At 33.5% G+C, this 27,985-nt stretch overlaps 2 protein-coding genes across 6 annotated transcripts; both read right to left on the bottom strand.

Moving 5' to 3' along the window:
- Nucleotides 1–836: 836 nt before the first annotated feature.
- MTM2 (Myotubularin-like phosphatases II superfamily) lies at nucleotides 837–19,720 on the bottom strand. Of its 4 annotated transcripts, none has more exons than XM_082872712.1 (19): nucleotides 17,328–19,720; nucleotides 17,110–17,178; nucleotides 14,226–14,300; nucleotides 14,037–14,108; nucleotides 13,216–13,285; nucleotides 12,327–12,376; nucleotides 11,244–11,539; nucleotides 11,058–11,131; nucleotides 10,911–10,974; nucleotides 10,669–10,734; nucleotides 10,027–10,126; nucleotides 9,808–9,921; nucleotides 8,957–9,126; nucleotides 7,427–7,523; nucleotides 5,859–6,089; nucleotides 4,018–4,077; nucleotides 3,752–3,816; nucleotides 2,622–2,901; nucleotides 837–1,947 (listed from the first exon to the last, which is right to left on the bottom strand). In XM_082872712.1, exons 1-19 carry the CDS (start codon nucleotides 17,454–17,456, stop codon nucleotides 1,426–1,428), a joined length of 2,604 nt encoding a protein of 867 aa, XP_082728838.1. In that variant the 5' UTR covers nucleotides 17,457–19,720; the 3' UTR covers nucleotides 837–1,425. The 4 variants fall into 4 exon arrangements, with proteins under 4 accessions (XP_082728838.1, XP_082728845.1, XP_082728854.1 ...); XM_082872719.1 differs by having other exon boundaries at nucleotides 7,427–7,511; XM_082872728.1 differs by lacking the exon at nucleotides 14,226–14,300 and having other exon boundaries at nucleotides 17,328–17,586.
- A 2,562-nt stretch (nucleotides 19,721–22,282) lies between these two features.
- Nucleotides 22,283–26,001, bottom strand: LOC114294141 (type-1 restriction enzyme mjaxp r protein (DUF668)). Of its 2 annotated transcripts, none has more exons than XM_028238260.2 (2): nucleotides 25,743–26,001; nucleotides 22,283–24,560 (listed from the first exon to the last, which is right to left on the bottom strand). In XM_028238260.2, exon 2 carries the CDS (start codon nucleotides 24,486–24,488, stop codon nucleotides 22,740–22,742), a length of 1,749 nt encoding a protein of 582 aa, XP_028094061.2. In that variant the 5' UTR covers nucleotides 24,489–24,560; nucleotides 25,743–26,001; the 3' UTR covers nucleotides 22,283–22,739. The 2 variants fall into 2 exon arrangements, with proteins under 2 accessions (XP_028094061.2, XP_028094062.2); XM_028238261.2 differs by having other exon boundaries at nucleotides 25,655–25,990.
- Nucleotides 26,002–27,985: the final 1,984 nt, after the last annotated feature.

Raw genomic sequence — 27,985 nt, 5'->3', positions numbered from 1 at the left:
TACAAGCACGATTTGTAACGCGCGACCTTAATTAAAAGCGCGTTTTATAAACGTGTTTTCATGATTTTATTTATTTTGTCTGTCTGGACCACAAAAATGTTGAAAACGTGTTTTGTAAACACGCTTCAGGTTAGTTTGAAAATTTCCACAAAAGTAGGCTTAGTTTGAGAAATAAATTAGTATAGAAGCTTAATTTGAAAAAAACCCCTTTCTCTCGTCACCACCTTTAACAGTCGACAACCATCACCTTCTGCCACTACCGACTAGCCGACAAAAATCATCTTTGGCCATTACCTTCTACCAACTACCTCTCACCTTCTGCAAAAGAAGTTTTCAAAATATATATCTGCCAAATAGGTTTTTTTGTTTTTGTTTTATAAAAAATAATTGTAGATATTAACAAACAACAACACTTAAGCATCCTGTGCAAAACTAATGAAGTGTGTTTGAATTATTTTAGAGTCAAATATGTCATCGGTCCTTAGAGTATGCACTCTTAGATATTTTAATTCCCAATATTTCAATTTTGGTAAATTAAACTGTGTTCAGAATATGAATTTAGATACAAATTTAAAATAAGCACTCTTAACCTTTTCTCTTTTCCTTTTTGAACCTCTACTCAAATCCATACTTCAAACACAACCTTAGTCTCAAACTTATTTACAGTGTCAATTCTGTCCAAAGGTTTGCACAAATTTAGACCAAAAAATTCCCATTCTATAATATAATTTTGGATGAAAATAACAGAGAACCGTTTAAACACAAATTGAATAAGTTACCTAGCAAATTAACACAATTGAAATATCAATGAAAATAGTAACTCAATACATAGGATCTACTCCCACTCCAATACGAAACTTTATTTGACAGCATATCCTTGTACACAGTTTACAGTTTTACATGGATTCTGGTTGAAACTGCAACAGTTATTAACTACTAGTAAATAATCTATCTGTACACAAAGCTAATCTTAGTCCGAAGAAGAACCAGCAATGTGCCAAAGTATGTATATATCACAGAAATGACAGCAAAAGAGAAAAACCAAAAAACAAAAAAATGTATAAAGAAAAAACTCGGACTGCCTAGAAACCAATCAGCTCTTGCGCACACATTATTTTAAGCTTCCCCTGTGTAGGTTCCTCTCAGGATTGTCCAAAAACTGAATGGTTCAGAGCTAACCCTAATATTCTCTTTGTACATATACAGTCAGTTCCAAGACCCATTGTCAAATGCCAGGTCTGTTTTCCTGCACTGTGATCCGAATATTTCCTATTATCTGTCTGCTAATTTACCCCTTCAATCTCTCTCTCTCTCTCTCTCTCTCTCTCTCTCTATTCCAACAAAGTTTTACCTACAAAACTCCTTCTGATACTCTCCCTTTGGAAAGACCCACAGTCGGATATTATAGTCAAAATCTAGAATTTTTCATTCTGGGCAAAAATAACTTTCATAGATTGAAAGACGATCAAATGCATCAAAGTTTGCCTTGAGTCCAACAAACTGACTTCCCAATTGAGCACAACCAGCATCAGGCCACCTGCAACCTCCGTCTCGGGTCCGTAATGGACATAAAGACTCACAAACCCGAGTTATTGGATTGTTGGTATTGGCATCATCTGCCACAACAGTAATGGACACGGAGAGATCTGACTTATCATCGTTCTGCTTTGTTCCGTCTGGTTCTCTTTTTGAAGGAGACTGCATGAATTTCTTTGGCATCTCTGTTGGGTCGTTCTCAATGTCAACAGTACAATCACCACTGCCAGAGAAGTGAACCTTGCACCCCAGTGACTGTATCGCTCGCTTTATGGCTGCACTTTCCTTGTTGGCCCTCGTGGCCAAATTCATCGCTGAAATGCTGATTTGTTTCTCGTTTTGCAACGCGGAAGTCAAGGACTCCATGGTAGAAGCGATGTCTCTAGCTTTCCTTTCGGCCACCTCTTTTGCCTGTTAGACCAATTGTAAGCATCCCAGAACTCTAAATGAAACAATCCTAATAATGATAATATTCAAATTGAAGATTTAGGATAGACTCAATTTTATTTTGCATTTACACAACTATTAGAATAATGGAAATCAACGAAAAAATAAACTTTGTTAATCACTTCTTCCTGCCAGAAGCAATGTGGACCATATTTTCCATTTGATCAACATTACCCATGTGACTTCGGCTAAAGAAGCCAAAGGCTATTTGTTTGAGGCTAAAAAGCGAACACCAACGATGGGTCTGTAACTGAGAGTATCCTAGGACAATGATCCTGGTGAATTTCAAGTCGCGTTACATCCTAATAAAATTTGTAGTAACTGCTCCACCAGTCCAATTAATCTACAGCTGTCTCTAAATTCTACGGGTATTATGTATTGTTTTGGCCTTACTTTTTAGTCATAAGAAACGCTTGAAAGAATCGTGTTATAGTAGCATTACTGGTAAATGTGGTTAATATACAAAAGCAGAAGTCATATAGGTTCTGGATTGTATCAAGAGTAGGGTGACATCAACTTAGCATAAAATACATGGAAAAACAAGATACCCGTAATAAAGTTGGGTGTAATTATGAATAAACTCAAAGTCGGGAGGATAATCACTAATAATAAGAGAAGACCGATTTAAAAGATATTACCTTCTGCAGTTCAGAGAATTTTTTAGTCATGCTCCTACATTGAGCTTCAACTTCCCCTGATTGAGCTTCAAAAGGACAAGCCCACCGAAGATGGAATTGGGGCCATAGAGTTGGCGCTAAAGCTGCTGCAGGTGGTAACAGTGGTCCCTCATGTTTTGATGAATCATAAAAGAGGTTATAGTGCACATGAGAATTTCCCTCTGAAGCCCGCAAATCAGCCAAATACACCCATAAGCATCCACAGCTGTCGTAGATGCCAGATTGCTGTCTTTCCTTCTCACTGAAATTTAAACTAAGAACTCAGAAAAAGATGTACTACATCTTGTTTCATAAAAGTTGAGACCAATAGATCAATTTTCCCTCTAGCCTGTTGTGCTACGAGTTCCTCAATGCCAACAAGATTTAGATGTTTATGTGGATGATTATGGACTTCATATGGCAACGTTCTAACATTTGGTCTACAACATTTAGCTGGTTAACGCTAAAAGTATAAACAGGGACCATTTTTTATGGAAAATTTGGAAGGAAAACATTGGTTGAGGAAGAAAATGCAACAGAACTTTCCACATAATATGGCAGGGAATTTACTTTTCCTGTCTGCTTTAACCATTCAAATATTGGCTTTTAAAGTTTCATACTTACTACCAAAAAAAATTATAAAACCATTCAAAAGAGTGACAGACCAAAGATATATCCCGTACTAAATCAATAATCTCTGCTATCCAATGTGCTTATCTCCAACAACCCAAGATAATAATAAATAAATAAATAAAAAATCACCTAGGCCAAGCTGGCTTCTCATGTTAGGACAAAAAGATATTTTTTTTGGGTGAATAGGACAAAAAGATCTTATCCTTGTGTAAAAGCACAAAAACTAGGCTAAGGCCTCAACATCACCTAAACCCCTTTTCCCCCAAGTTCAAATATTGTTGTTTCATCAACAATTTCTTATCTGAGGCCTTTCAGTAGGAATTGAAACCAGAAAATGTTTTCCTGTAAGATAACTAGTCCACCATTGTCAAATATGTTGCCTACTCTAATAGAAAATTAAATACAAATAATGAAAATGCATGCTAGGAACCACAGTGATTAAACCATATGTACCTAGGCTAATGCTAAATAATGCATACCTGTTGCACAAGAAGTTACCAAAGCGACAAGAAATCACAGAGTCCAAGAAATCTACAAGAAAAGCCTACATATGTAAAAGATTCACAAGATGTTACTCAACAATCAGCAAATCCCAAAAATCATCAGTTTTGCTACAGCAATTTTAGGCCAAGTTTGGCATACCCAAAATAATCCATCTTTTTATCTTATTTAGGTCATCCCAAACAACCCCTTAGTGTTGCAATAAAGGAAACTAAAAGTTTCACATATGAAATAAATAACATACCGAGGAGAATTCAAATGCAAAAGGATACATCCGTAGAAGCTGTGAAACACAATCAACCCACTGCAGAAATTCAAAAACCAAGCCATCAGTTTATGTTAGAATTTACTGTTATTTTAGCGATAAGGTTACTATTGTAATTTCATAGTCTTTATTCAATATAAATACATGGGTATTACGTGCTGATTGCTCCATCCTATCCTTTTTTATCAAGCAAAAGGACTCCTTATGCTAGGAATTATGGTGCTTTTTCCAAAAGTCGTTGAATCCATCTAGTAGTTGTTTTCTATGAATAAATTTCAGAATTTTTAGGGTCAATTTTCAGATCTTTTTTTTGGATGCTCTCTGGGCTGTTTGGTTGCACTCCATTGCTACTAGGAGTGCTGACTAACAAGAAGTCCAAGACTTATTCGTAGTGTGAAGAGGAAAACAATAATCCTGTCAGCAAAACAGCCACCTATAAACCTACAGTTTCTAGTCAACCTTCCTGTCAAGTCCATCCTCAAACTGTCTGGAAGATAACCACTAGATATTTTGAATAGGTCATTTAAAAATGGTATGGTACTATCTTCCAAATAACTTCTCATGTTCAACATGTGTAAAGTGTCCTGTGGCATATCTTATGTTAACCAATACCAATATACTGAATTCTACACATTATTAAAAAATTGACCATTTTTCTAACATACTATCCAGATCAACAAAATAATGGCTTTATTCAAAAAAGATTTAAACCCTTTTTTCGATTTTCTTCCACTCTGCAAAACACTAATTTCCACACCAACACTTTCATCACTGTCTATTTGTCTGAATTTCATCAGGATCTAAATATTCAGCATCAGCATTGATACCATTGCTTTCCAATACCGGCCTAGTAGGCCAGATGGTTACCTATTTGGACATTTAATCTATCAGGGGGCAATTGTCATTTGATGTATCTTTGCTTCTGTGTTTCCTCTTTTTGATGAAGTAATGATCACTTCTCGAAATTTTGCTGAAATAGAACTTGGGAGGCATAAGTTCAACTGGACATCTGACATTTTTACATTATTCTTGTAAAATTTTTTGGTCATTAATTCCATGGTTTTGTAGTGTAATTAAAATTAACTAAATACTGTCTTTGGTTTTATAAGTTTCAAAGTATCTATCAAAATAAATTGACTGAAGTCTGAAATGTCATACTACTTTTGGATTTACAAAAACAAATATACTTGTGAATTTCTTGTGCCTGCTAATGGCATTAGTTTTATCTAAATCACCCACAACATAATTAATATGTTTTGAGGATCTGCAAACACTTTTTTTTTTTTTCTTTTTTGACATTTCTCAACAAACAGATATTTTAATTTTAACAATATCATCAAAGTTCCACTAATTTTCATTATTTTGACTGACATAGAAACAACATATGAATATGTTGTGAGTAATAGGTTAAATACAAGAATAAAGCCAGTAATGCCTCAACCCTCCACAGCTAGCCCAACAACCAAATGAAGAACTTATTCTAGGTTTTTGAAGAAAAAGGTAAAATACAAGAATAGAACCAGCAACGCCCCAACCCAACCCTCAACAGCTCCAATTTTTTGTGTTTGTTTGTGTGTTTATACAAATTAGTATGGACCAAGGAGTAGCATCTACAAATATTTTAGGTGTATTGACTATGAATGACATGACAAATATTACAATGTACACTCTGGAAGGATGTGGTTTTCAACTGCCATACACTCAGACAGACATGCACACACAAAGAGCAGACATAAGCATAAATTTTAAGCAGCTTTTTAAAACTACTAGATGAAACTCCCGTTGCACTAATGTAAGCTACATTATTCTGATTCACAAACCTGCAAAAATATGGGAGAGTAATTGTTTGAATTTTGCGCATGAGAAGAACTATGAGCTTGAGATGTAAGTGATCCTGATGCTTGACGCATGGGTGATGACGGGAAACTCCCACCAGTCGAAGACTGCCTAGATAATTCATAAGGCATGTTACCATTTCCAGATATACTTGGCATTCCCACGCGATCTGCAAATGGATGGCCACATGCAAGCCAATCTTTTTCCACTAGTGCCTGTAGTAAGAATAAAAGGTTTAAACAACCCAACCCTAGTAGTATCCAATTAAGTGAAATCAAATAAATATATGCAGTAAGGATATTGGGGGTTTGTGTCAACCCCCAACATTGGTATCATCCTACATTGATTTTCTGACATGGCAACCTCAGATAAATGAATCACAACATGGGTGCAGTTTCTGAAACAGCATTTGACACCTACATTACACGGACATCTTGTTTTTTGGGAGGTACCCACGTCGACACGACACAACACGGGTACGGGATACAGCTCTTTACAAACGGATAGGACAGAAGAAACGAAAGAGGAGAGAGCAATGAGAGAGCCCGGTTGCCGACTTCGAAAGGGTGAAGACATCGATCCCTCTGTCGCTGGCTTCGACAACTCCGTTCTCGCGCCAATCGAGCTCTATCCCTTCAACTTCGACAAGCGCTCTTCGACTTCGACTTCGACTTCGACTTCATCTTTGTCATCAACAAGCACCACCATAATCCCCGCTCTCTCCTTCTCTGTCATGTCTCTCTCTCTCTCTCTCTCTCCCATCCCAACAACTTTAATCTGCCCCTCTTTTCTTTTCTTTTTTTTAATTCCTTTTATTCCATCCCTCTCTCTTTCTCTGTCACGTCTCTCTCGCGTTCTCTCTCTCCCATCCCACCAACTTTAATCTGGCCCTCTTTTCTTTTCTTTTTTTTATTCCTTCTATTCCATCCCTCTATTTTATTCTTTTTATAAAAAAAATTAAATAAAAAAAATTGGGCTGAATAAATAAAATAAAAATTTGGGCCTACTAAAATTTTGGCCAACAAATCTTTTAATATCATGGGCTGTTGTATGGCTAATTTATATGTTTGGTCCATAAATTAAATATAAAAAAGTTATTGGGTCAACTTTTTAACTCATGTTTATATAAAATATATATTTAAGAAATAATTATTTGACGTATCCCTGTATCTGTATTCAAATTTGGATCCGTATCCACGTATCTTCCATTTTTAGTTTTAAGCTGTCTAACCCTTAGATATGCACCCTCACCCGATACCCGCGCCCCGAATCCGTGTACAGTAGCTTGACACACCAGTTTGAGTCTGGCACAGACAAACCATAATTAGAAATTATTCTGTATAGGTTTCTGCCCTGAACGGTTTTGATTTTCATACAGCCAGAGAAAATAATACACACACATGCAACCACTCATTTAATCAATAGATGGAGTTCACAAAGTGCATCTTAAATAACCATAATTAAATATTTTTGCCACCAAGGTAAAGATGACACATAGAATTGATATAAAAAGAAAAACAGAAAAGATCCATTAGTGTCTGGTCAGTAGTACCTGAAACCCCTTGAAAGTCCGGTAATATGGATCTAGCAACAAATTAGCAAGGGAGACCAACTGAGTTGTTCTGTCCCATCCATCACTACAAAACAATCTATGTCACTAAGCAAAACAATCCATATCACTACTCAAAATGAAAAATGCTAAAGGCTTTCAAGAATGACACCGAGAATAATGAAACACAAAGTAAACAAAATAAATCTAGCACGGTTAGAATTTGTCATACAAGTGGACAAAATGAAATCTCTCAAGATGGTATCAGAGCTTGGACTCCAATAGGTTTTGGGTTCAAATCTCGTGATGTGTTTGTTCTCCTAGTATGTTTGTTAGCATAAACTCCATTCATCTGTGTTTGTACAAGCTGTTTAGTAAAGTTTGTGTGTGAGTTTGTCTCTCTAGATGCAAAAGGAGGTAAGTTGTGAAGGCGAGTGTGAGCTTAATATACACTCCTGGTGTTTATTTCCTGATAGCTTCAGCTTTTGAGGCAAATGGTCACCTACAAAGACCCAAACAAAAATAGTAGAAGTTGTGTCAAGGAGAGATGAGGGAAGAGAGAGAAACTCTTCAAGCTAGTAATGCATGTGGACAAGTACACCCTCAGGTTATGAGCCTACAAGGGGAGATGAAGGCCACTTGTCACCTAGGCACTTGTGAAGTGCAGTCATATCACTCTAAGAGAGAGACATCTCATAAACATATCCTAACCATTTCCTCAGGTCATCGACACACTAGCTAAAGGCAACACATACAGATTCTAAGTGCACTGTTAAGACCAAAGTTAGCCTAATTATGCCCCGTGGCATCACCCCCTAGCTATCAGTTCCTTCTTGCTCCATCAAAGCACAATCTTCTTTACACCCAGACTGACAGCCCAAGGAGAAAGACAACAAGTGGCCGAACTCCATTCAGTTCAATTTCTACATTAATCCTTCACTCAACATGCTAGGGGGATTGCACCAAGGTTTTTACATGAAAATATACAGATATCCTTCGTATAAACCTTTTCCAGGTGCATTTAATGAATAATTATTTACTCATAAAAAAAAAATTGTAAAACAAAGGGTATTTCCTCCCACTACTTAAAAAATCAAATATAAAATTAATGTTTATCAATTGCAAAAAGTTCATCTGAAATTATTAAAACACAAATGTATATCAATTTAGACTTAAAACCAACATATCACTATTGCATAGGTAATTTGTCAAATCTTAAAAAATAAATTAAAATAGAGTGCAAGTAAACCATGTTTCTTGTGTAACATTCATTACACCTCACTTCCACATCACTACAACTATGACTGCAAATCATTACCTTACATGTTCAGCCCATCAATTAACAGCTTCAAGTCTTTGGGAACAACTATTCATCTAATAGATACATTAAATTCATAATTTTTTCATGAAAAAGATGAGAAATGTAGAAAATTCATGTCCAAAAAATTTTGACCATCATCAATGCAGGAAATGAGCAGATTTATCAAGTAATCAGAATAGTTAACAAGATGAAGGCATGAAAAGACTTCTAACCTGCAATGAACAAGCACAGATGCTGATTCCAAATCAACACGTGCTGCAATCCAAGCAGAACCAGCCAAGATATTCTGAATATGTATTAACCAACCACTGTCTCCCAGGGTAGACACAGAAGCAGACATACTGCTGAGATTACCTCCACCCCAAGTCCATCCACCATGTCTCTGTGGTTACCAAACAAACATTATTACTGTGCTACCCATTACACAGAAAGGCCCGGAAGATAAATTCCAACTTCAGAGTGCTGTAAATTTCTATTGATAATAGTTCCAATCAACATGAAATCACATTAAAAGCTGGTAACTACTTATTGAGAATTATATGAGATTAACTGGGCAAGACATAATTTTTAGCATAATCTTCCACTATGGTATTACAGGAGAGAAATGATCACTTAACCATTACCACCCAGCTACTACAATTATGAATCTATCAAGACAATTTTTGTCAGCCTTGATCTTAAAGATGTACTTTCTTCATAAGCAAGGGCAACTTTTCATTCATGTAGAACCTAATAACAGAGAGTTGATATTTGATTAATAACCCAACCAAACTCAACTTCTAAACTAGATATGACAAAATGATAATTCCACCACGACTAACTAGAATAGCTTTCATTCTTAAATATTAAGACTTGAACAAAAGTGACAATTCCATACATGTCCTATTTCAGAACTTCTTGTCTAAGTATATATATATTGATAAATAACTTCTTGTCTAAGTATATTACATCTCATGTACCACGGTACTAGAATTAAACAACAGTTTCTCTCCTCAAGAATATTAAATAATTGTAGTTCATCATTGGTAAAGCCATTGAATCTTTATAAGGATTGCAAAAATACCAAAAATGATGACATTCCATCTGATGAAGTTGCACCATGAGTATCCAAGTAATCTCTAAGCCGAGAAAGACTATCCCTCATTGCATGTATATTGTCTATCCCAAAGAAAACTATCTGGAAGCAAATTACAAAAAACAGTACATGAGATTAGAAAATTACAGAAATCCAATGGTTGCTAATTTGAGATGCACAACCAGACAACTCAAACCTCAAACAAACCTCAGATTGAAAATAATTAGAAGATGACTCTGAACCACCTCCCATTGCCCCATTTGCCAAGGCATTTTTCCGAGGTCTTGCATCCGCAATATATAGCTTCCTACAAGAAGAACATAGAATTTTTTCAGCCTACAGTACTGTAAGTACTAAGCTTTTTTTTTAGGAACTCCATTTCATTCTATTTAGCATACAGTTCCAAAACAACAACAAAAAAAAGCTAATTTTACAAGCAAATAAAACAAATGTCAAAAAAACTTAAAAACTACAAGGCATAAAATAAAAAAGAAATGATTCTATAAAAAGAAACATCCAAATCTTGTTGGAGCTTGTCTAGATTAGAAATTAATAGAAATGTAATTGGTTGAAACTATGTTGCAACTGGAAGTAGAATTCAACATAGGGAGTTTTGGAAACCAATAAATATATGAGCAATAGATAATGAAGGAGGTAACATAATCAAATATTAAAAAAAACAAAAACAAATACAAGAACAAGAAAGAAAGGACAAAGCAAGAAAGAAAGAAAGAAAGAAAGAAAAATTAGCAACGTAAACAAAGAACAAAGGAAAACAAAACACAGCAAACAATCAAAATGTAACAATTGAATTTTATAAATAAATAAAAAAGAAACCCAGAGTTATACCTTCTTGTCTGCTTTGCACCGGCAAGGTGAGTGCAAAGTGCAGCAACTAGTTTTTCATCAGTATTGCTGTATACAAAGGAATAGAAGTAGATTAAGGCCCTTTCATCAGATGAAAAGAGATAAAAGAGAAATAAATAAGCTTCCAGTTCCAAACCTTCACATTAGTCATTGTTAAATCTGTTCAGTTTAAGAAATCATTCAAGAAAAGAAACAGCGTTTGAAATAGATGAACACAACATTACCTCCTCATATTCATCATGAGACCAACTAATGGTTGAGATGACCGTGCAAGAACAGCTCCGTTACCTGTAACAAATGGCATGAATAAACACATTAGTATGGACGTTAGTACAAATTAGAGTCATTTAAAATTTGAGTTCAGTGCATACCTGGATGACACCATGAAATTATGGGCAACCGACATCGTGCACGAAACGTGGAAGCCTGGAGCACTTCTTCATCACTAGCATCAATGGACCACAAAGCATTATGACACAAAAATCCAGTGAGACATATGAGTAAAGTCAGGAACATTTGCAAGTGAAAATCTGAAGTATGGACATCAAATGCCTCACCGAATGCTTTTTGGAACAATCAAGGCAAATGGATAAGTTGGGCACATTGTGTAGTTGGAATTCACACCGCTAATTCTCCACCACTCATTAGACAATGTGAATGACCCATCTTCAATAGTTCTAGTTGATGCTTGATACGAACCCATTCCAAGAAGCCGAAAGTACTCATTTAGTAGCCGCACCTTAGGGTTGGTGTTGTTGTTACTGAATCTGGAAGGGTAAGCAGTAAAAGCATAGAGATCCCAGAGTCTCGCTGGCTTTGTACATCTCACCAATGCATCAAATATAGCTCGTCTCTGCAAAGTTCACAATTTACCTGCATCATTTTCTATCATGTGGAAGAAGCAATTCGCAGCATTAAATTTGAACATCTAATAAACAATTAATTATTTTTAAGTTACTAATGATTTTCTCTATCTATAGTTGAGAGCTTCTCTCTCTATAGCTTCTTGCCCGGGAGAAAGAGTTGCTTTCATGTCTATATCCTTTGCCTTAGATTAACCTCGTGGTGCCTCTCCTTCAATGTCTTTTTTTCCTTTTGGGTTGCATTCACTTCTTTAGGTGTGGAAGCTATGTTTCCCTGGTTTGGTTGTCCTCTTCTCCAATTCTATGACATTTGTTATGATGTTTGGATCCAGATGTCCCTTTTTCTCTATTTTCTCCCACTTTCATAGTTATAATTGGAACTTCAGTTGCGTGTGGTTCTTGATTGCAGAGATGTCTTTTCGGACAATCTGGTTTCGTTTTCATCTAAACAGGATGTCTGAGTTGGTCACCATTCTGTGTCTCTGTGTCATTTTCTGTGTCTATAGATGATTCTAGTTATGTTGCTGGAATTTATATTCTGGTCTGGTTTCATCCTTCCTTCACAGCAGGTTAGCGGAGGTGCTTTGGGCAAGATTTGTGTTTGTTTCAATGGTCTTTGCTGTTTTGGTTGACTGTTAGGATAGTGGTGTTACAGATAAGCTTGTTGTTTTGTCCCCATGGAGGGTTAGCTTGAGGTTATAGGGATGACAGGAGCTGTAGCCAAGCACGTATTGTGTACTAAAATTGAGAAATAAAATTCCAACTATCATTCTTCACCTGTTTTGTTCGAGGACGAAAGCCAAAGACGATAATTCTCATATCCTTTCCTGCAAAAGAAATTAGGAACCATGAGTCAATCACTATCTGTCATCACCAGAAATAACAACATTGATGATAATGATGATGGCGAAACTTAATAGTCTTTTTAAATTGACGGACATGGCTTACCAAGCTAACTAGGAATATGAATCACATAATCAACTAGTTATTATATTTGAGTTATTACATTTACGCACATGGCGTAAATAGGTTTATTTAATCATTCCGAGTTCAAGGACCCTTACTCCATTGTACACAAAATTTTGGACCTACTACAGTTGATGAGATTTCCCAAAGCATGTTCTGAAAAATCCAATCACAATTCTTGGCCAAGGCTATGAACTATCAAAACTTCCTTCCACTACATATTAGCTTTAAATACCAAAACCATCATTACCATAACACCACCACTTTCCCATTACCAGACCGCATCAAAATCCACCCATTGCAACCAGAACTACCTTTAATACCATCAAACACCCCAACCACAACCGTGAACCTTCACAGCATCAACTAATTCTTGCTTACAAGTAACAAGGAGAGGGGAACACAGATTTTTTTATTTTGAAAAAAAAAAAAGGAAAACTGATTTCCACTCTTGTCACTTAAACCGCCTCCAATACTGAAATCACTTCCAGAACCTTCACCATTCCAACAATCAATATGCCTACATACAATAGACGCTTCTATTCCAAAAGTTTCCAAACATCATTCAGTCTAGCATTTCTATTCAATCTCAATCCAACAAATACAAACATTATTGAAATCATATGTGTTAAACCTTGACCTCCAAAAAAAGTGAACTAAAGACAAAGAAATCAAACGAGCAATTTGTAAAATAATGTACCTATGACCTGGAGAAGTCGCCGTGATGGAGTCCTGTCAGACTGCCGAGGTGCTGATGGAAGCTTCATAGCCTACCTCCCAACAAAGCAACAAATATGAAGATTTAATCATTTTATACTCAAAGAAAGATAAATAATTAAGACTTGCCCAATTTTGAACAATGAGAAGAATTTGAAGTTGGCCAACAATTACAAAAATGCAGGTACAAGGTGCAAAGCATAATTGCCAAGTTTTATTAGAGTAAACACACATAATTCAACTCAGTAAAGCCTCCACTCATCTATTTAAGGTTGGTTAAATGAGTCCTAATTCAGCATTATCTATCAAATGCAATAACTAAAGTAAAATTTGGTCTCCATTTTCCCAGCATTACCCTCAATCTTAATACTCACTCAATGTATCTATAATTTAAATATATAAATAAGCAATAAAATATATATATATATATATATATATTACATCCAAGTCAATCGTATGCTAAGACTGTTGGACCCCATTTACCCGATCAGAGAATCAGACTAACATCCTGGCCTGGTTTTAACAACTATGTTTTCAATAAATAAATTAAATAGCTCCTCATGAACCCTAATTTCATTCCTCAAAACACTCTCATACTAACTCCCTAGCACTGCAAAACCAACTCCGGTTCTTTGACAGAGTGACAGATTTGAAGAATAAAGATCCTGTTTTTTTCTTTTTCTTTTTATAAGCGAATGAAGATCATGCATCATGAACACGAAGAGAAGAAGAAGAAGAAGAAGAAGAAGAAGAAGAAGAAAAAAAAAAAAAGTTCATTAAAAAGGAAATAGGGATCAGACTCACAATTTTGTTGAACTTCTCAATTGCAGCTAGCGGAATAGTGCCAACAGCAATAATATTTCTGGATCCCTCACTCTTGAAAAGTAAGGAAAAATGTTATTCAACTACTGGAGTTAAACAACTGCTTATAACAAATTAAAAAGAAAAAGAAGACAATAATTTGTAATAGAAAATATAATGCGCATCACTTACCAGAAAAAGAAGACGATAATTTGTCACAAACAAGGTACCTGCTTCATCAATATTAACAAGAACAACACCATATCCCTGGAACCAAACTTCATAAACTCACTAAGCCTTATCCATATGGTAACATAGCCAATAGCCAATAGCCAATAGCCAATAGCCAAATAAAGTGATAGAAAGAAAAAAAAAAGTAGTCAAAATGTTGTTTTAATCTAGTTCATTGTGCAAGTGTTGTCAAAATTGTATGATTTGTTCATAAATTCATATTGCATCGTATGGAAAAAGATACACATAGCATACTCCTATTGTTTGGTAACTTGAATCATGAGATAAATTTTTGTTTCGTATCTTGTTGCAACTCAAAGGTGCATCTCACAATTAATTAACCTCTACCTTATTCTTCACCTCTGGTCCTGTTAACATCTCTCTCTACTGTCAGCTGCCATGGTTGACACTCTTCAAAGAATCACAAACTATGTTCTCAAAAAGCCCCACTCAAGGAGACCTAAAGTTAGATAAATCCGCAAGCAAAAATGACTACCGTAGTGCTACAAGAATTAATTGAACTACTCTCATAAATCTAATTCAAGCGAAACAAACAGAGTTTACCCACACACATAGAGCTGTATTAGTCGTTCACATCTGTGGGTTTTGCTTTTTCTTCTTCTCTTTTTCTTTCTTTGTATGAGGAATTCTTGTCCCCTTTCTCTTTCCCGTTTTAATAAAATTTTGTTGTTACTCAAAAAAAAAAAAAAAAAGAAAAGTTATTGTGTGCCTTTCCTGCGTATGGGAACAATGTACTATACAGATCGTTAGGTTTGGGTTAGACATGAGTGAGATGACATATTTGGACTATGACCATAAACCGTATGACAAGTTTGTTTGGGACTACTTATATCCAAATAAATCTCAAAGATTGTCTGTAGTTGCAAAGTAACAACCAGATGGGCTCAAAAACAAGGCAGTCTGGCCTGGCTTAAAAACGAAGTTGTCCTCCAAAAACCATAGTAAGTCTTATCATAACTCAATCGAGTTATGAGTCACCTTGCTGAGTCTACTACAAAATTGACAAAGTTAACATGACTCAATCAAGTTTCAGAGCACTTCCAAAATTTATATTGATCTAAAACCCTGACAACGCCATGATTAGCAAAGGAATATCGGCTCCCAAAGTGATAGTGCCACTCAAAGAAAGAGTTTTACACGAAGCAATAGCAATTATGATTTTTTATTTTGCATACAGAAAGCATTCAGCCAGTAACATCACGAGGGATATTGAAAGCACTGCATTAGACAATAATCTGCAAATTTTCCTCAATATGTAAATCATAATTTTATCAGATCTGTGAGACATGGTAATCCATATCTGACCAGGACCAATTACTCTATTAGCAAATCTAATTATGCCTAAAGAGCTAGGAAATCTTAAAATACTGCTATATATAGTAAAATATTTTTTAAATGTTTAGTAAGAAATGTTTGGAAATCATCCAAACGTTGTAGTCAACGGGAATGGCAATAACTACATATTTTGTAGGTAAACTAAGAACAAGGAAGCTCAGGGTTTTACCTCTAATCATAATACATATATAATATATATCACATGCACACATACAAACAAGTATGTACATGCATGCATTAATTTAATGACACGTGCCTTTGAAGGAGAGTTAACAGCCTACCCTAAATTGTTGATTTATCCAGTAGTTTAGCTCACGCTGTGCCAAAATGATATCCCAACTTATCATCGAGCCACCTTGCCCCTTTTTACCATACTTTGACATTCTAACTCTATTGTGATAAGCAAAATTTATACAAAGAAATATTTAAGAACCCGCCAATACATCAATTAACAAAGTATGTATAAAATTTCCAGGTTCAACAGATATTGATAACCAAGTTAAATTTAAACAGGAATTTATTCATATTATTCAGAATATCAGTCCAAAAAAAATTCAGAAAATTCGACAACTTTTTAACTTCGTCTAATAAATCTAATTAAAATCAGAAAAAAAAAAAGTGATAGTCATGGTATTCATGTATCTTTCTTAGAATTTCTATTTCAAAATAAATAAATAAATATATTGTGGCACATTCACAATTCATTTCCATATCACAGGAATTAGTTGGAACTACCAAGATTTATTAACAACTGTTCTGAAACTTCATTGTACATCCATATATGTAATGCAATCTTGAAAGGCAAATGCTAACAAGCATGAAATGATTAAAATTATATCTATCTATCTTCTATCTCCAGCCTTCTATTTCCTATTTTCCATCTTTCTATCTATCTATCTATCTACTATTATCTATCTATCTACTATTATAAAGAGAAGCCTTTTGTTGTGTCTCATTTTTTGGGTTTGTTGGTGCTTATGTCTCATTTTTTGGGTCTTTTGGTGTCTATGTCTCATTTTTGGGTTTTCCCAAGATACCCAATATCAATAGCTACACCCAGTTTTTTGTTTTTTCACCACTTACATGGGTAGTTATGAATTCAAAAAAATAAATAAATAAATAAAATCAAATGACTCAATTGTTGGTGTTTTTAGATTTATAAAATGTTTCAATTTGCAAATTTGAATTCAATCATTCACTTCACAATCTTATTTCTCTGATCATATGCACACACATGGCGTGTGTGCCAACCACTTCTAGTATATATATAAAGTTCAAAATTCAATGAAAAAAATTTCAAATTAGTTTTTTTTTTAATTATTTTAAATATGCGTTCTTCATTTTCATTTGTCCATTTCTTGTGCCCCGGGGCACTTGTTAGCAACACCCATCTTGAAATGGAGCAGAATTGTTATCAAATTCGAACAAAAATCGAATAGCATTCTTAAATGTGATATATATATATATATATACACATACACACACGTACCTCTACAACGACCTGTTCGGCATCAATCAAAAACTGCAACACCGCTTCAGGAACAGACCTCGAAATGGGCTAAGAATCGCATAAAAAAAAAAAAAATTTAAAATTAAACGAATTCAGATACGAGCATTGATTGAGAGACGTGTACTTGTGAATATACAAAGATATATGATATGTGAGAAGAATTGGAAAACAGAAACCCTAGAAGAGAAATTGAAAACCTCGATCTTGGTCCATTCGATGGCGTCCCAACTACCAGCGCCCTCGATTTTTTCGGACTCGGTGAGTCGATTGTCGTCGGCCTCTCGGAGAGAGGTGGATCTCCCTGACCGTGGCTTTGAGGCGGACATGCGGCGAGTCGAGCTCGTACCGAGAGAGAAGGTTTGGTTTGGACAGAGAAAGTGAACTGTAGAGAGAGAAAGAAAACGCTTTGTGCCACGTTTCACCTGACATTCAGAGAGAGAGAGAGAGAGAGAGATTTTGGTAATTTACATGCGAAATCTAGAGTTTTTTTTAAAAAAAATATTCTTTAAAAAAAACAATTTAAAGAATTGTACCACTTTTTAAATTATTTATGAAATTAATTTACTTTTGAAATTATATTTTAAAAATATAATTTTAAATTGAAATTATATTTTCAACATGTAATTTCAATTTGAAATCTCATATTGAAAATATAATTTTATGATGACATGAAATTTACTAAGATATATTCCATTTTTAACATATGATTTTTACTTGAAATTACATAAAAATGCGATTTTAATTTAAAATTATATTTTTAAAATACAATTTCAAAAAACAAGTTAATTTCTTAAATAATTTAAAAAGTTGATCAATTCTCTAAATTATTTTTTTTAATATTAAAAAAAAGTCCAAAATCTTGGCTTCGGATTTAGGGAAAAAAATATTCAGTGTATGTAATGGTATTAAAAAATAATAATAATAATTTTTTTGGCTCATTATTTATTTTTTTGATAAATATGAGAGAGGAAAAAATCTTCTTTTGTATTTGATCCAAAATGTTAAATATTTAACGTTATCAAACTCCAAGAATATATATCATAGAAAATGTTTTTTTATATGTAGATATAATTAATCTTATTTTATCAATGTAAAAGTTATTAATTATTAATTATATTTTATTAATGTGATTAATTTATTTATAAATTATTTTATCATTGATTAATGATACTACATGTCAATCATAATGTATTTAATATTTACACGATTTTTTCGGGACTTTGGTTTGGCACAACATGTTTCGATTACATTAGCATATATACTAGGTGGATAATTATTTGATGAACTTGAAAAATTATTTTAAAATTTTATAATATAGCATTGATATTTTAGGTAAATGAAAAAATTATTTAAAACACCCTAAACAATCCGTATAACATTCTTTTTAATCCAACATGTTTCGATTACATTAGCATATATGCTTGGCACAACATGTTTCGATCACATTCATATTTTTTTCCTCAATTTTTAGTATAAAAAGACAAAAAGTATACTTAGGAGTCGTTTGGTTTTGGCTTTTTTAGTTGACTTTTTGGTTTTTTTGACTTTTTTAACCTAGGACTTTTTTAGTCGTTTGGTATTCTTGTTTGACTTTTTGCTTTGGAATGACAAAATTGCCCTCCACTTAGAAATGATATTTTTTTTACTTTTTGTTTGTATATGAGTCAATTTAGTAATTTTATAACTTTTTTGTCTTTTTGTGATTTTATAACTCTTTTTTTGTCTTTTGTGATTATATAGCCAAAATAATTTGTCAAACCAAGACTATTTAGGACACCCAGTTCTTTATTTTTAAACTAATTAACAAAAAAATGAGTCAATACATCTTACTTCCCACTACATTTGAAACATCATATAAGAAATGTCACACATGCACTAGATGAACTCATGACCATTAGGGGGGATGATATACTGACTAATTTTTTTTATAAATTTTCTTTACTTAATATGTTATATAAAAAGACATATTATGCAAATAATTTTTTTGTTATGAATTGATATGTCAAGTAATAATGAAAATTTGAAACTTGAAATGAGATCTACTGAATTTAAATGATACACATAAGTTTGTAAAATAAATTCATAAGAAAATATAAATTACTAGTTAAATTACAATGTGATAGAACATGGCTCATTTCAATAATAAGGTAAATTTTTTTTTATAAGAATTATTATAATATTATTATTAAAATAAATTTAATTCACATAATTTTTATTTTATGTAGTTTTTAAAATATTTTTTAAGAGATATGACTTACACACGAGACAATGTTCAAATATTTATTCGAAATCACACACTTACGTGAGCGCGACTCTCACCTAAAATGGCTCATACGAGACTTCTTGCTCTTTTGGTCAATATTTTAAGATAAAACAACAAATTTTCTAGCTATCACATACGATACGAAATTGTACAATAATTAAGCGATATATTAATATAATGCTCATGAATGATATAAATATTTTATTTATGCTATTTTAAATATTTTATTTTGAAAACGATGTAAATGTTGTAAAATTACTGTTTAATTCTCTTAACCAATCTCTTGCTGCGCATTTGTATAAAAAAAATTAGCTAAATGGGAATACATCTTTTTTTTTAAGCCTTGTTTGGCATCTACTATATAATCCATCTTTTTATCTTTTTTCCATCACATCACCTCTCTACTTTTCTACACATCTTTTCGTAAAAAGACAAAAAATGCACTTTTTAGGACACCCCAAACCAACCCTAACCGAAATAAATACCAGAATAATATTTTCAAAAATTATTTTTGCCCAAAAATGAGAAAACCGTATGAAAATGTTTTTTTGGGCCAAAATGGGTGGTTTGGGATGCCCTAAATAAGTGTACTTTTTTGACTTTTTATAAAAAGATGTGTACAAAAGTAGAGATGAAATGTTGATTGATGTGACCCAAAAAAAATAAAAAGATGGACTAAAATATGTTATGCCAAACAAGGCTTTGTGAAAGAATGCCTTTTTATTTTTAAAAACCAACCTAGTTTTTAGTTTTTTTTTTTTTTTTTAGAGAGAAGAAAAAAGATTTTGAAAATGAAACAAAACAAGATGAGTAACTCTAATTTCTTGGCATAAAAAAGAAAGTATCATTCAACAATTTCTTGTGAAAATATAAGAATAACCTACAAGTTGATGCTTCATCGAGAAAATAGAAAAAAAATTAAAATAAAAAACCAAAAAAACTTTCAACCAATTTAGAACTTTGCCACCCGTCCCTTTTTTTTTTTTAAAGCTAAACTCTCTCTTAACCTAATAACAAACAAAGAGCCTTACTCTTGCACCACAAAATATAGTTCAATGAGGTAAATTAGAATTCAATGAACCATAAAAACCGACCTTAAAAACAACAAATCAATGAAGAAATTGAAATCATGAAGAAAAAAAAAAATACAAAGAAAATTTCCCCAGAAAATGGTTTGATAAAAATAAAAAAAAAAATAAAAAAAATAAAAAAAGTAATAAGCAATTGAAAAAGTACCACAAAACACCAAATGCCCTAAATACCTTATTGTCCCTTCACCCCAAAAGCTTGCCTACTTAGTCGTGCCCCGCTCTATTCTCTCCCTCGTTAGAGAACTATTCAGTTGGCGCACTTCTGTATAGACCAATTAGTATTGATTCATGCAAAGATACTCATTTATTTCCTTAAACCACAAGATTTTGGGATCGACATGCCCTAGGTTTGAAGAATTCGATGACAGGCCTTTGCTGAAGTATGAATAAGAAAACAATCACAATCGATTTACAAAGTTCCATTTGTTGAAGCTTTTGGAATAATGGCACTCATTTCTATATATATATATATATATATATAAAAAAAAGAAGAAGAAGAGAAGAAAAATGAACATATATAAAGAAAATGAAGTTGATCATGAAAAAAATTTTGAAAACGCAGAAAGTTTGAGAGTTCTATTAGTCAAACAGATATGGATTAGAATATACATAGATGAGTTGGAAGGATAAACTCAAAAAGATATCAAACAGAAAAAGGTTACAATAACTAAAATATGGAACTATTCAATGTCTTCCCCCTTTTGTTGGACAAAATTATTTCCCCTTCCAACATCAGAAGTTGTTTCAAAAGTTCCTCAGTTAACAAACCGATCAAAATGGCAAGTGTTCGACATAATCAATAAATGATCTTATGCTACAAAAGACATAACGTAACAAAAACTAGTCATTTATGGTTGATCAATACCGGTATCCTAAGAAACACTGACACAACACTCTAATTATCGGATGCTTCTCAAGATTTGTCGGACAAACATACAAACTGTCCTACAATTTTTTGAAAAAAATTCCAGACCCTGTTTCAAGCACTTGAAAACACATCTATCTTTCACAAACATTACACACATTAACAATTTTTAAAAAAATAACTTGAAATCCAATTGTAAAAGAAAATAACGTAAATTCATACACATTCCCTTTCTGTAGAGTTTAAAATTATCATTTTTTACTTAAATATTCATATATATGACATATAATAATTATTTATCTTTTTATGGGGGTGTTTGGGAAGGAAATTTTTTGATTTTTTTTCACTAAAAGACAAATTAGTTACAAAACCAAAAAAAAACAAATCCAAACAAAATATCACATCAAATCCCATAATCATTTCATTTTTTCTCTCACAAACATCACATCCAACCACAAAAATACCTAACTATCTTCCCCAACACAAAAAAAATTCTCCAATAATACCCTACAACTAAAAAAACCCACTTCCCATATATTTTGTGTGCTCCCCTTGTGCTGTGTGCAACATTTTTTTGAAAATTTATGAGTCGACATGTCTATGTCATCTCCATGCTCCTAAGTAGATATCAGCTCAATACACTTCAATATGTCAAGAAATCTCATGATAACAGAACTCCAAAATCAAGCCATGTTAATGTGATCATGTAAATGCCATGTATGAGACATCACATACATTTTGACAAAAGGCAAGTGAACCATGCAGAATGAATAGAAATGACCAGAAAACCAAAAAAAAAAAAAAACAAAACTGTTTCCAAAAACGAAAGGCTAACCAAATCAATTCAAACATTGATTAAATAATGTCACCACGGTTGTGAAAAGCTTCACATTCATACAAACCACATTCAATGAAGCATGCCAAACTTCAGCATACCAAACCTCAAATTATCTTCTATATATATATATATGAAGAAAACCCCTTTGCAAGTAAATTTTTACAATAGCAGAAAAATGAGTCTTGAAACTACCGATCAATACCGGCCTAATTATAGGACATGGATTCTACCTTGAAGAGTAAACATCACAGCCAAATTTAAGTGGCTAAAGAAAAAAGATCATCAATACTCACCCAAGAAAAGAGAGTGTTTGGATGCACTTACCATACCTCAAGGTCCTCAACTGCACGAAGAATGCCTTGATCGTATTAAAGAATCCAATTTTAAGATCCTTGACCTTCAACACTGAGCAATTGCCAAAACATTTGCCAAAGTTGCTGAAAAGCATCGCAGAGAGGCCCAATCGTTGGAACCTTTGTCCAATACAACTCCTGAACCGGTCCACCGTTATCTTAATTAGGATCCTTGCGTGATTGCCACGACCTGAAAGTATTAATACCCATCCAAGTCCAAAGAATTATCGAATGTTCTACCACTGGCACACTCCAATAAAGCTTTGGCATTGACTTCTCTGCCGAATCTCCACACATAGTTTAGACCAACAAGAAGTTCGGTAATCAAAGCTTCTGCTTTTTCTTGATTTGCAAAGTAAAGCGTTTGTACTAGAAGCACGTTTGTCCTGGAAACTAGGTTCTGGTGTTCAAAACTCCTCTCGGACTGCCATCTTATCATGTTATGGGCAAGCGGAGCTAACCATTCTAATATTCCCGACATTGCCTCACTCCACTCTCTCGCAAGAACTGTATCGCAAACCGATGAAGTCAGGCTCTTGGTGTATGGCTGTAGCCTTTCCCTGAGGGCCATTCTTACATTTGCCGGCAACATATTGTACAAATCATCTCTTGCGTCATGACCAATCAAGTGTGGAGACGCCACTAACTTCTCAATTACAATAATGACATTTGCATAGTGCAGTGCTAAAGCAGCAGCGCCAAGTGTTTCAGGAGGTGCATTCAACAACCTGGGCTTCGAATCGATGACTGATGGATTATCGTGAACACCACTTGCGACTAAATTGCTATTTTGAACAGGAGAACTGTTTCTGCCCATCATGCATCCTTTAAAAGGTCCTGATGGAGTCAACCGATTCACTTTTGGATGTTGGTTTTTTCCTTGAAGGGTAGATGAGAAATCACGAATTTGCCACAACCTGAGAGCAGTTTTCTTTGTTCTAGCTAATGGGCCGGATTTTGTCGTTGACATTCCAAGAGGACCTGAATAGAAGTTCGTAGCCTTATTATTTCTAGAATTTGAGCTCACTGTGGTAGTTGAGTTCCCAAGAGGGCCAGAATAGAAATTATTAGTTCTATTTGTTATTGTAATTGGGCCAGATTTAGTAGTCAGATCCCCCAAGGGACCTGAAGAAAACCTAAGAATACTATTCTCAGATGGGTGAACTGAAGATTGTATCAATGCGGAAACCGAGTGACTGCGATGAATAAAGTCGGAATCCAAAACCCTTGAGTCTTTGATTTCCACATCTACCATGTGACTAATTCCAAACACATGTCCAATCCTGCTATATATTGTGAACAAAGATTTTGCCAAAAGGCGAACAATGTAATCATAGGTTCGGTTCCAGAGAGACATATCCTTCAGATGCTTCACCTCTTGCTGCTTCCATGCAACCTTCTTCGCATATTCAGCCAAAGTTATGCTATCCGAGTCATCATTATTCTTCATTCTCCTCAGAGTATGTTGAAGATCTGAAAGAGATTCCATGTCCTGATACAAATTTGCATTCATCGAAATGAACCGTTCCATCTTCTTAGCTTTCCTATCCATCTTCCTCCATGTAAAATGCCATCCATACGGGTCAGCACCAATCTTGATCAGATCATTAAAGACGTGTTGAAAGTTCTTCAAACATGGATCATTACACTTCTTTGCAAGCCTGGCCACTGCTCTTGCCACGTGTCCTAAGTTCTCTAACATCTCCGCGCATATCAAATTAACAACATAGTCATCGTCATCTGAAACAAGCTTCTTAATACCCACTGAATTCGCGATCTCCTCCCTCAACTTAACAACCTGCTTATCACTCAAAGATTTCCATAGATGAACCAGCTTCGCCATCAAGCTTGCAACTTCGAAGGTCAGTACTCCAACCAATAAATCATGACCACCCTCATGCTTCCGTGGAGTTTTCCAAAGACTGCGAAACCACGATTCTGCTACCATCTCTAATCCCAAAGAATATAATATTTTAAGGAAATGATCTCTAAGCAAAGTCTACTCAGTAGTTCTTCAAGTCTGCATAAAAAGCAAAAATAACAGCTATCAGAGTGTTATTTTAATAAATGATTCATGAATGATAGCACCAGACTTATTTGAAGTAGAAAAACTGCAAAAAAAAATTTCTCCATTCGGTTAGTGAGAAACTGTAAGGAAAGTAAAATTCATGCAGTCAATTTTTTATTATCTAATCCACTGAGAGAGAGAGAGAGAGAGAAAGAGAGAGAGGACTACTGACTAAGCTTTAATGCAACTATTTAGCTTAAACGGTTTCATTAAGTCATTCTTAAAAATTCAAGATTCACACTTTTATTTTCCTTTACTGTGTAATTCCCAAGTTCTTCATGTAAATAAACAACCAGAAAACTCAATTTCACTGTATGATAAACTGAAGGAAAACAAAAGATTTAAGCTCTGTATGCGCAGAGATTCCACACAACTGAGCCTAGCACAAACTTATCGCTTGGCCTATTTGGTATATTCCATGATTTTATTACCAATTCATTAAATATCTTCCTCCATTCAAGATTATACTTTTTTTCCTCCCTGTTATATTCATCCAATCCGCCAATAAATAAATAAAATTCACACTCACAGATATGTTTTCTGCAGCAATTTTTTACTTTTAACTTAAAGCATAGAACATGTTGTGACAAACACATCCAAACAACAGCTCAGTTGAATTTCCGGTTTTCCCCTTTCTACTGACAAAGGGAGACACAGATAACATATATCAAAATTTACAATTTCCTTTAAATTTCATATTTTCTGACTAACCAACCAGAGATGGCTAATACCAAACTTTTAAAGGAAAAAGGAAATTATAATTTTACAATAATATATTGCAGATTAAGCCAAAAATATTAACCACCAAATAGACAAAACCCTATGTCCTAATTGCATACCCATCTCCCATGATCTGAGAAAGAAAAAAGAAACCCAAGTTTTCAGAACCCTCAAAATGATTGTCTTTGCTTGAACAGAAAAAATATATAAAAACAAAATACAAATGGATTCAATAAAACATATATATATATATATATATATATATATATAGAATACATGAACCAGCGATAAAAAAAGAAAAGAAACCCACAAAAATAGAACCTAACCCAGAAAAGGATGAAGTCCATTACAGAAAGAAAGATAGAATGCCAGAGAAGTTGAGTTGAAAAGGAACCCCCCCAAAAAAAAACTCACCCAAAATCTGAAGAAGAATTGGGCCATGAATCTTGTTGGAATCAGCACGAATCACGAGGTTCTTGATTGCAAAGGAAGAATGGAGAGAGAGGGAGAGAGAGAGAGAGAGAGAGGGGGGGGGGTTGGGAGTTGGGAAGGAAGGAGCTGGGAAAGTGCAGTGAAGAATGAACCACATGGAATGGAGCCCCAGAGATGGTTATAGATAGCGAAACCGGGTGGAATTAAAGGGAATTGTTTCACTTAATTGCGTTAGGTACCCTATTTTTCAGTCTAATTTTGCATATATACCTCCGAAAAGTTGAACCCCTTCGGATTGAATGGTTTGGTTATAAAAAAATAAAAAAAATAATAAAAGAGATATTTGTTAATAAGTCTTATCTCACGAGCAAGTATTTTAATTAGTTTTAAATTTCTTTTAGCGATGTGTTAAGTTTTAATAATGGCGAGTTTCATTTCATGTGATCCTATTTTTTATTTTAGTAATATTTTTGTGAATTTTTATATCATTTTATTAATATAACAGGTATGATGTGACATTCTAATGTGACAGATATTATTGTGACACTCTAATGTAACGGATATGAAGTAACACTCTAAAAAAACTATAAATTCCTTAATATACTTTTCTCAAATGTGACAACGTGGCAGGTATGATTTGACATTCTAAATCTTTTACTTGAAAAAAACTAAAACTCCTTGTGTATTTTTTTTTCCAAATATAACAACGTAACGGGTATAATGTGACACTCCAAAAACTTAAAAATTTCTTAGTGTATTTTTTTTCAAATGTGACAATGTGACGGGTTTGATGTGACATTAAAAAAAACTATAAACTTATTAGTGTACTTTTCTAAATGTAGTAACGTGACAGATGTGATGTGACGCTCCAAAAAAGCTAATAACTCATTAGTATACTTTTTTTAAATATAACAAATGTGACGGGTATGATGTGCCACTCCAAAAAAATTAAAAACTTATTAATGTATTTTTTTCTAAATGTGACAACGTGACAAATATAATGTGACACTCTAAAAAAACTAAAAATTCATTAGTGTGTTTTTTTAATGTGACATGTGACACTCTAATATAACGGGTATGATATAACAATGTAAAAAATTAAAAGCTCTTTAATGTACTTTTTCTAAATGTAACACTCAAACGTAAAGGGTATGATGTGACACTAAAAAACTCATTTGTATACTTTTTTCAAATGTGACATTCTAATTTGGTGGGTAAATTAGTTATTACATATAAAAAATGACTAAATGGATCACAAGAAAAAATACAAAGCTATATGGATTACAAGTCTAAAATATGGGATTTATTCGTCAATCTCCCTAAAAAAAATAAGAGGAAATTATACGGTTACACTCCACTCCAGTCGTGTTTTAAAAATAAATTTTAAATTAGTTATAAAATTTATCAATTTTAATAATTAAAATTTTGTAATTTTTTTTTAGTATTATGACTCACAATTTTTTCTATAAATAAATAAATAAAAGAAGAGAAACGTATCTCTCATCACTTATTTGAATGATTAAAAAAATAAAAAAATAAAAAATAGTAAGAAAAGCTGAAAGGCAAATATTTTAGAAAAATGTTTGGGATCTCTAAATTGGGAGCACTAAAAGAGTTTTAGAGAGTGGATTCCACTGACTGATGTGATGTTTTGGCCTTAAGTGTTTTTTTTTTTTTTTTTTTTTGAATTTCCACCTCATTAGTGGTTCATTAGTGCTCCCAAATTAGTGAGATATATCATTGTTGAATGTTTTATATCACTGTTTTGTATTACAGTCTCCATGAACTCTCGTTATTAATTTGAATAATTTTTTTATTTGAAGATAATTTGGTAGCAAATGAAAATTAGTATTTATAAAAATTTGAATTAATTATACCAAGTGCCTTCAACTATTAGCGAATAACAAGTTATCCCCTCGTATATATTAATTTCTCAATACATGCAAGTTCATATTAATATTTAAAGGGTCTTGATGTATTTAACCTTAAAAATTTTTGCAGCACTAATGAGAAATAATTTTATAATTTCTATTCTCTAACTGTCATACCAAATGAAACATTAGTCTCTTCACTATCATTTTTTTACTTTGAAAAATGATATACAAAAAATATATATATAAATAAATTATATAAATTTACCACATCAATCTGTATAGCATTATAGCATTATCAAGAGATTATAAATCAACAAAAAAAAAAAAAAAATCATTTATCTAAAGCTTATG

Source organism: Camellia sinensis, chromosome 1, assembly GCF_055761805.1.
Source record: "Camellia sinensis isolate YWXY chromosome 1, ASM5576180v1, whole genome shotgun sequence".
Classification (NCBI taxonomy): domain Eukaryota; kingdom Viridiplantae; phylum Streptophyta; class Magnoliopsida; order Ericales; family Theaceae; genus Camellia; species Camellia sinensis.
Note: the sequence above shows the minus strand (reverse complement) of the source record. Positions and strands in the feature narration are given on the sequence as shown.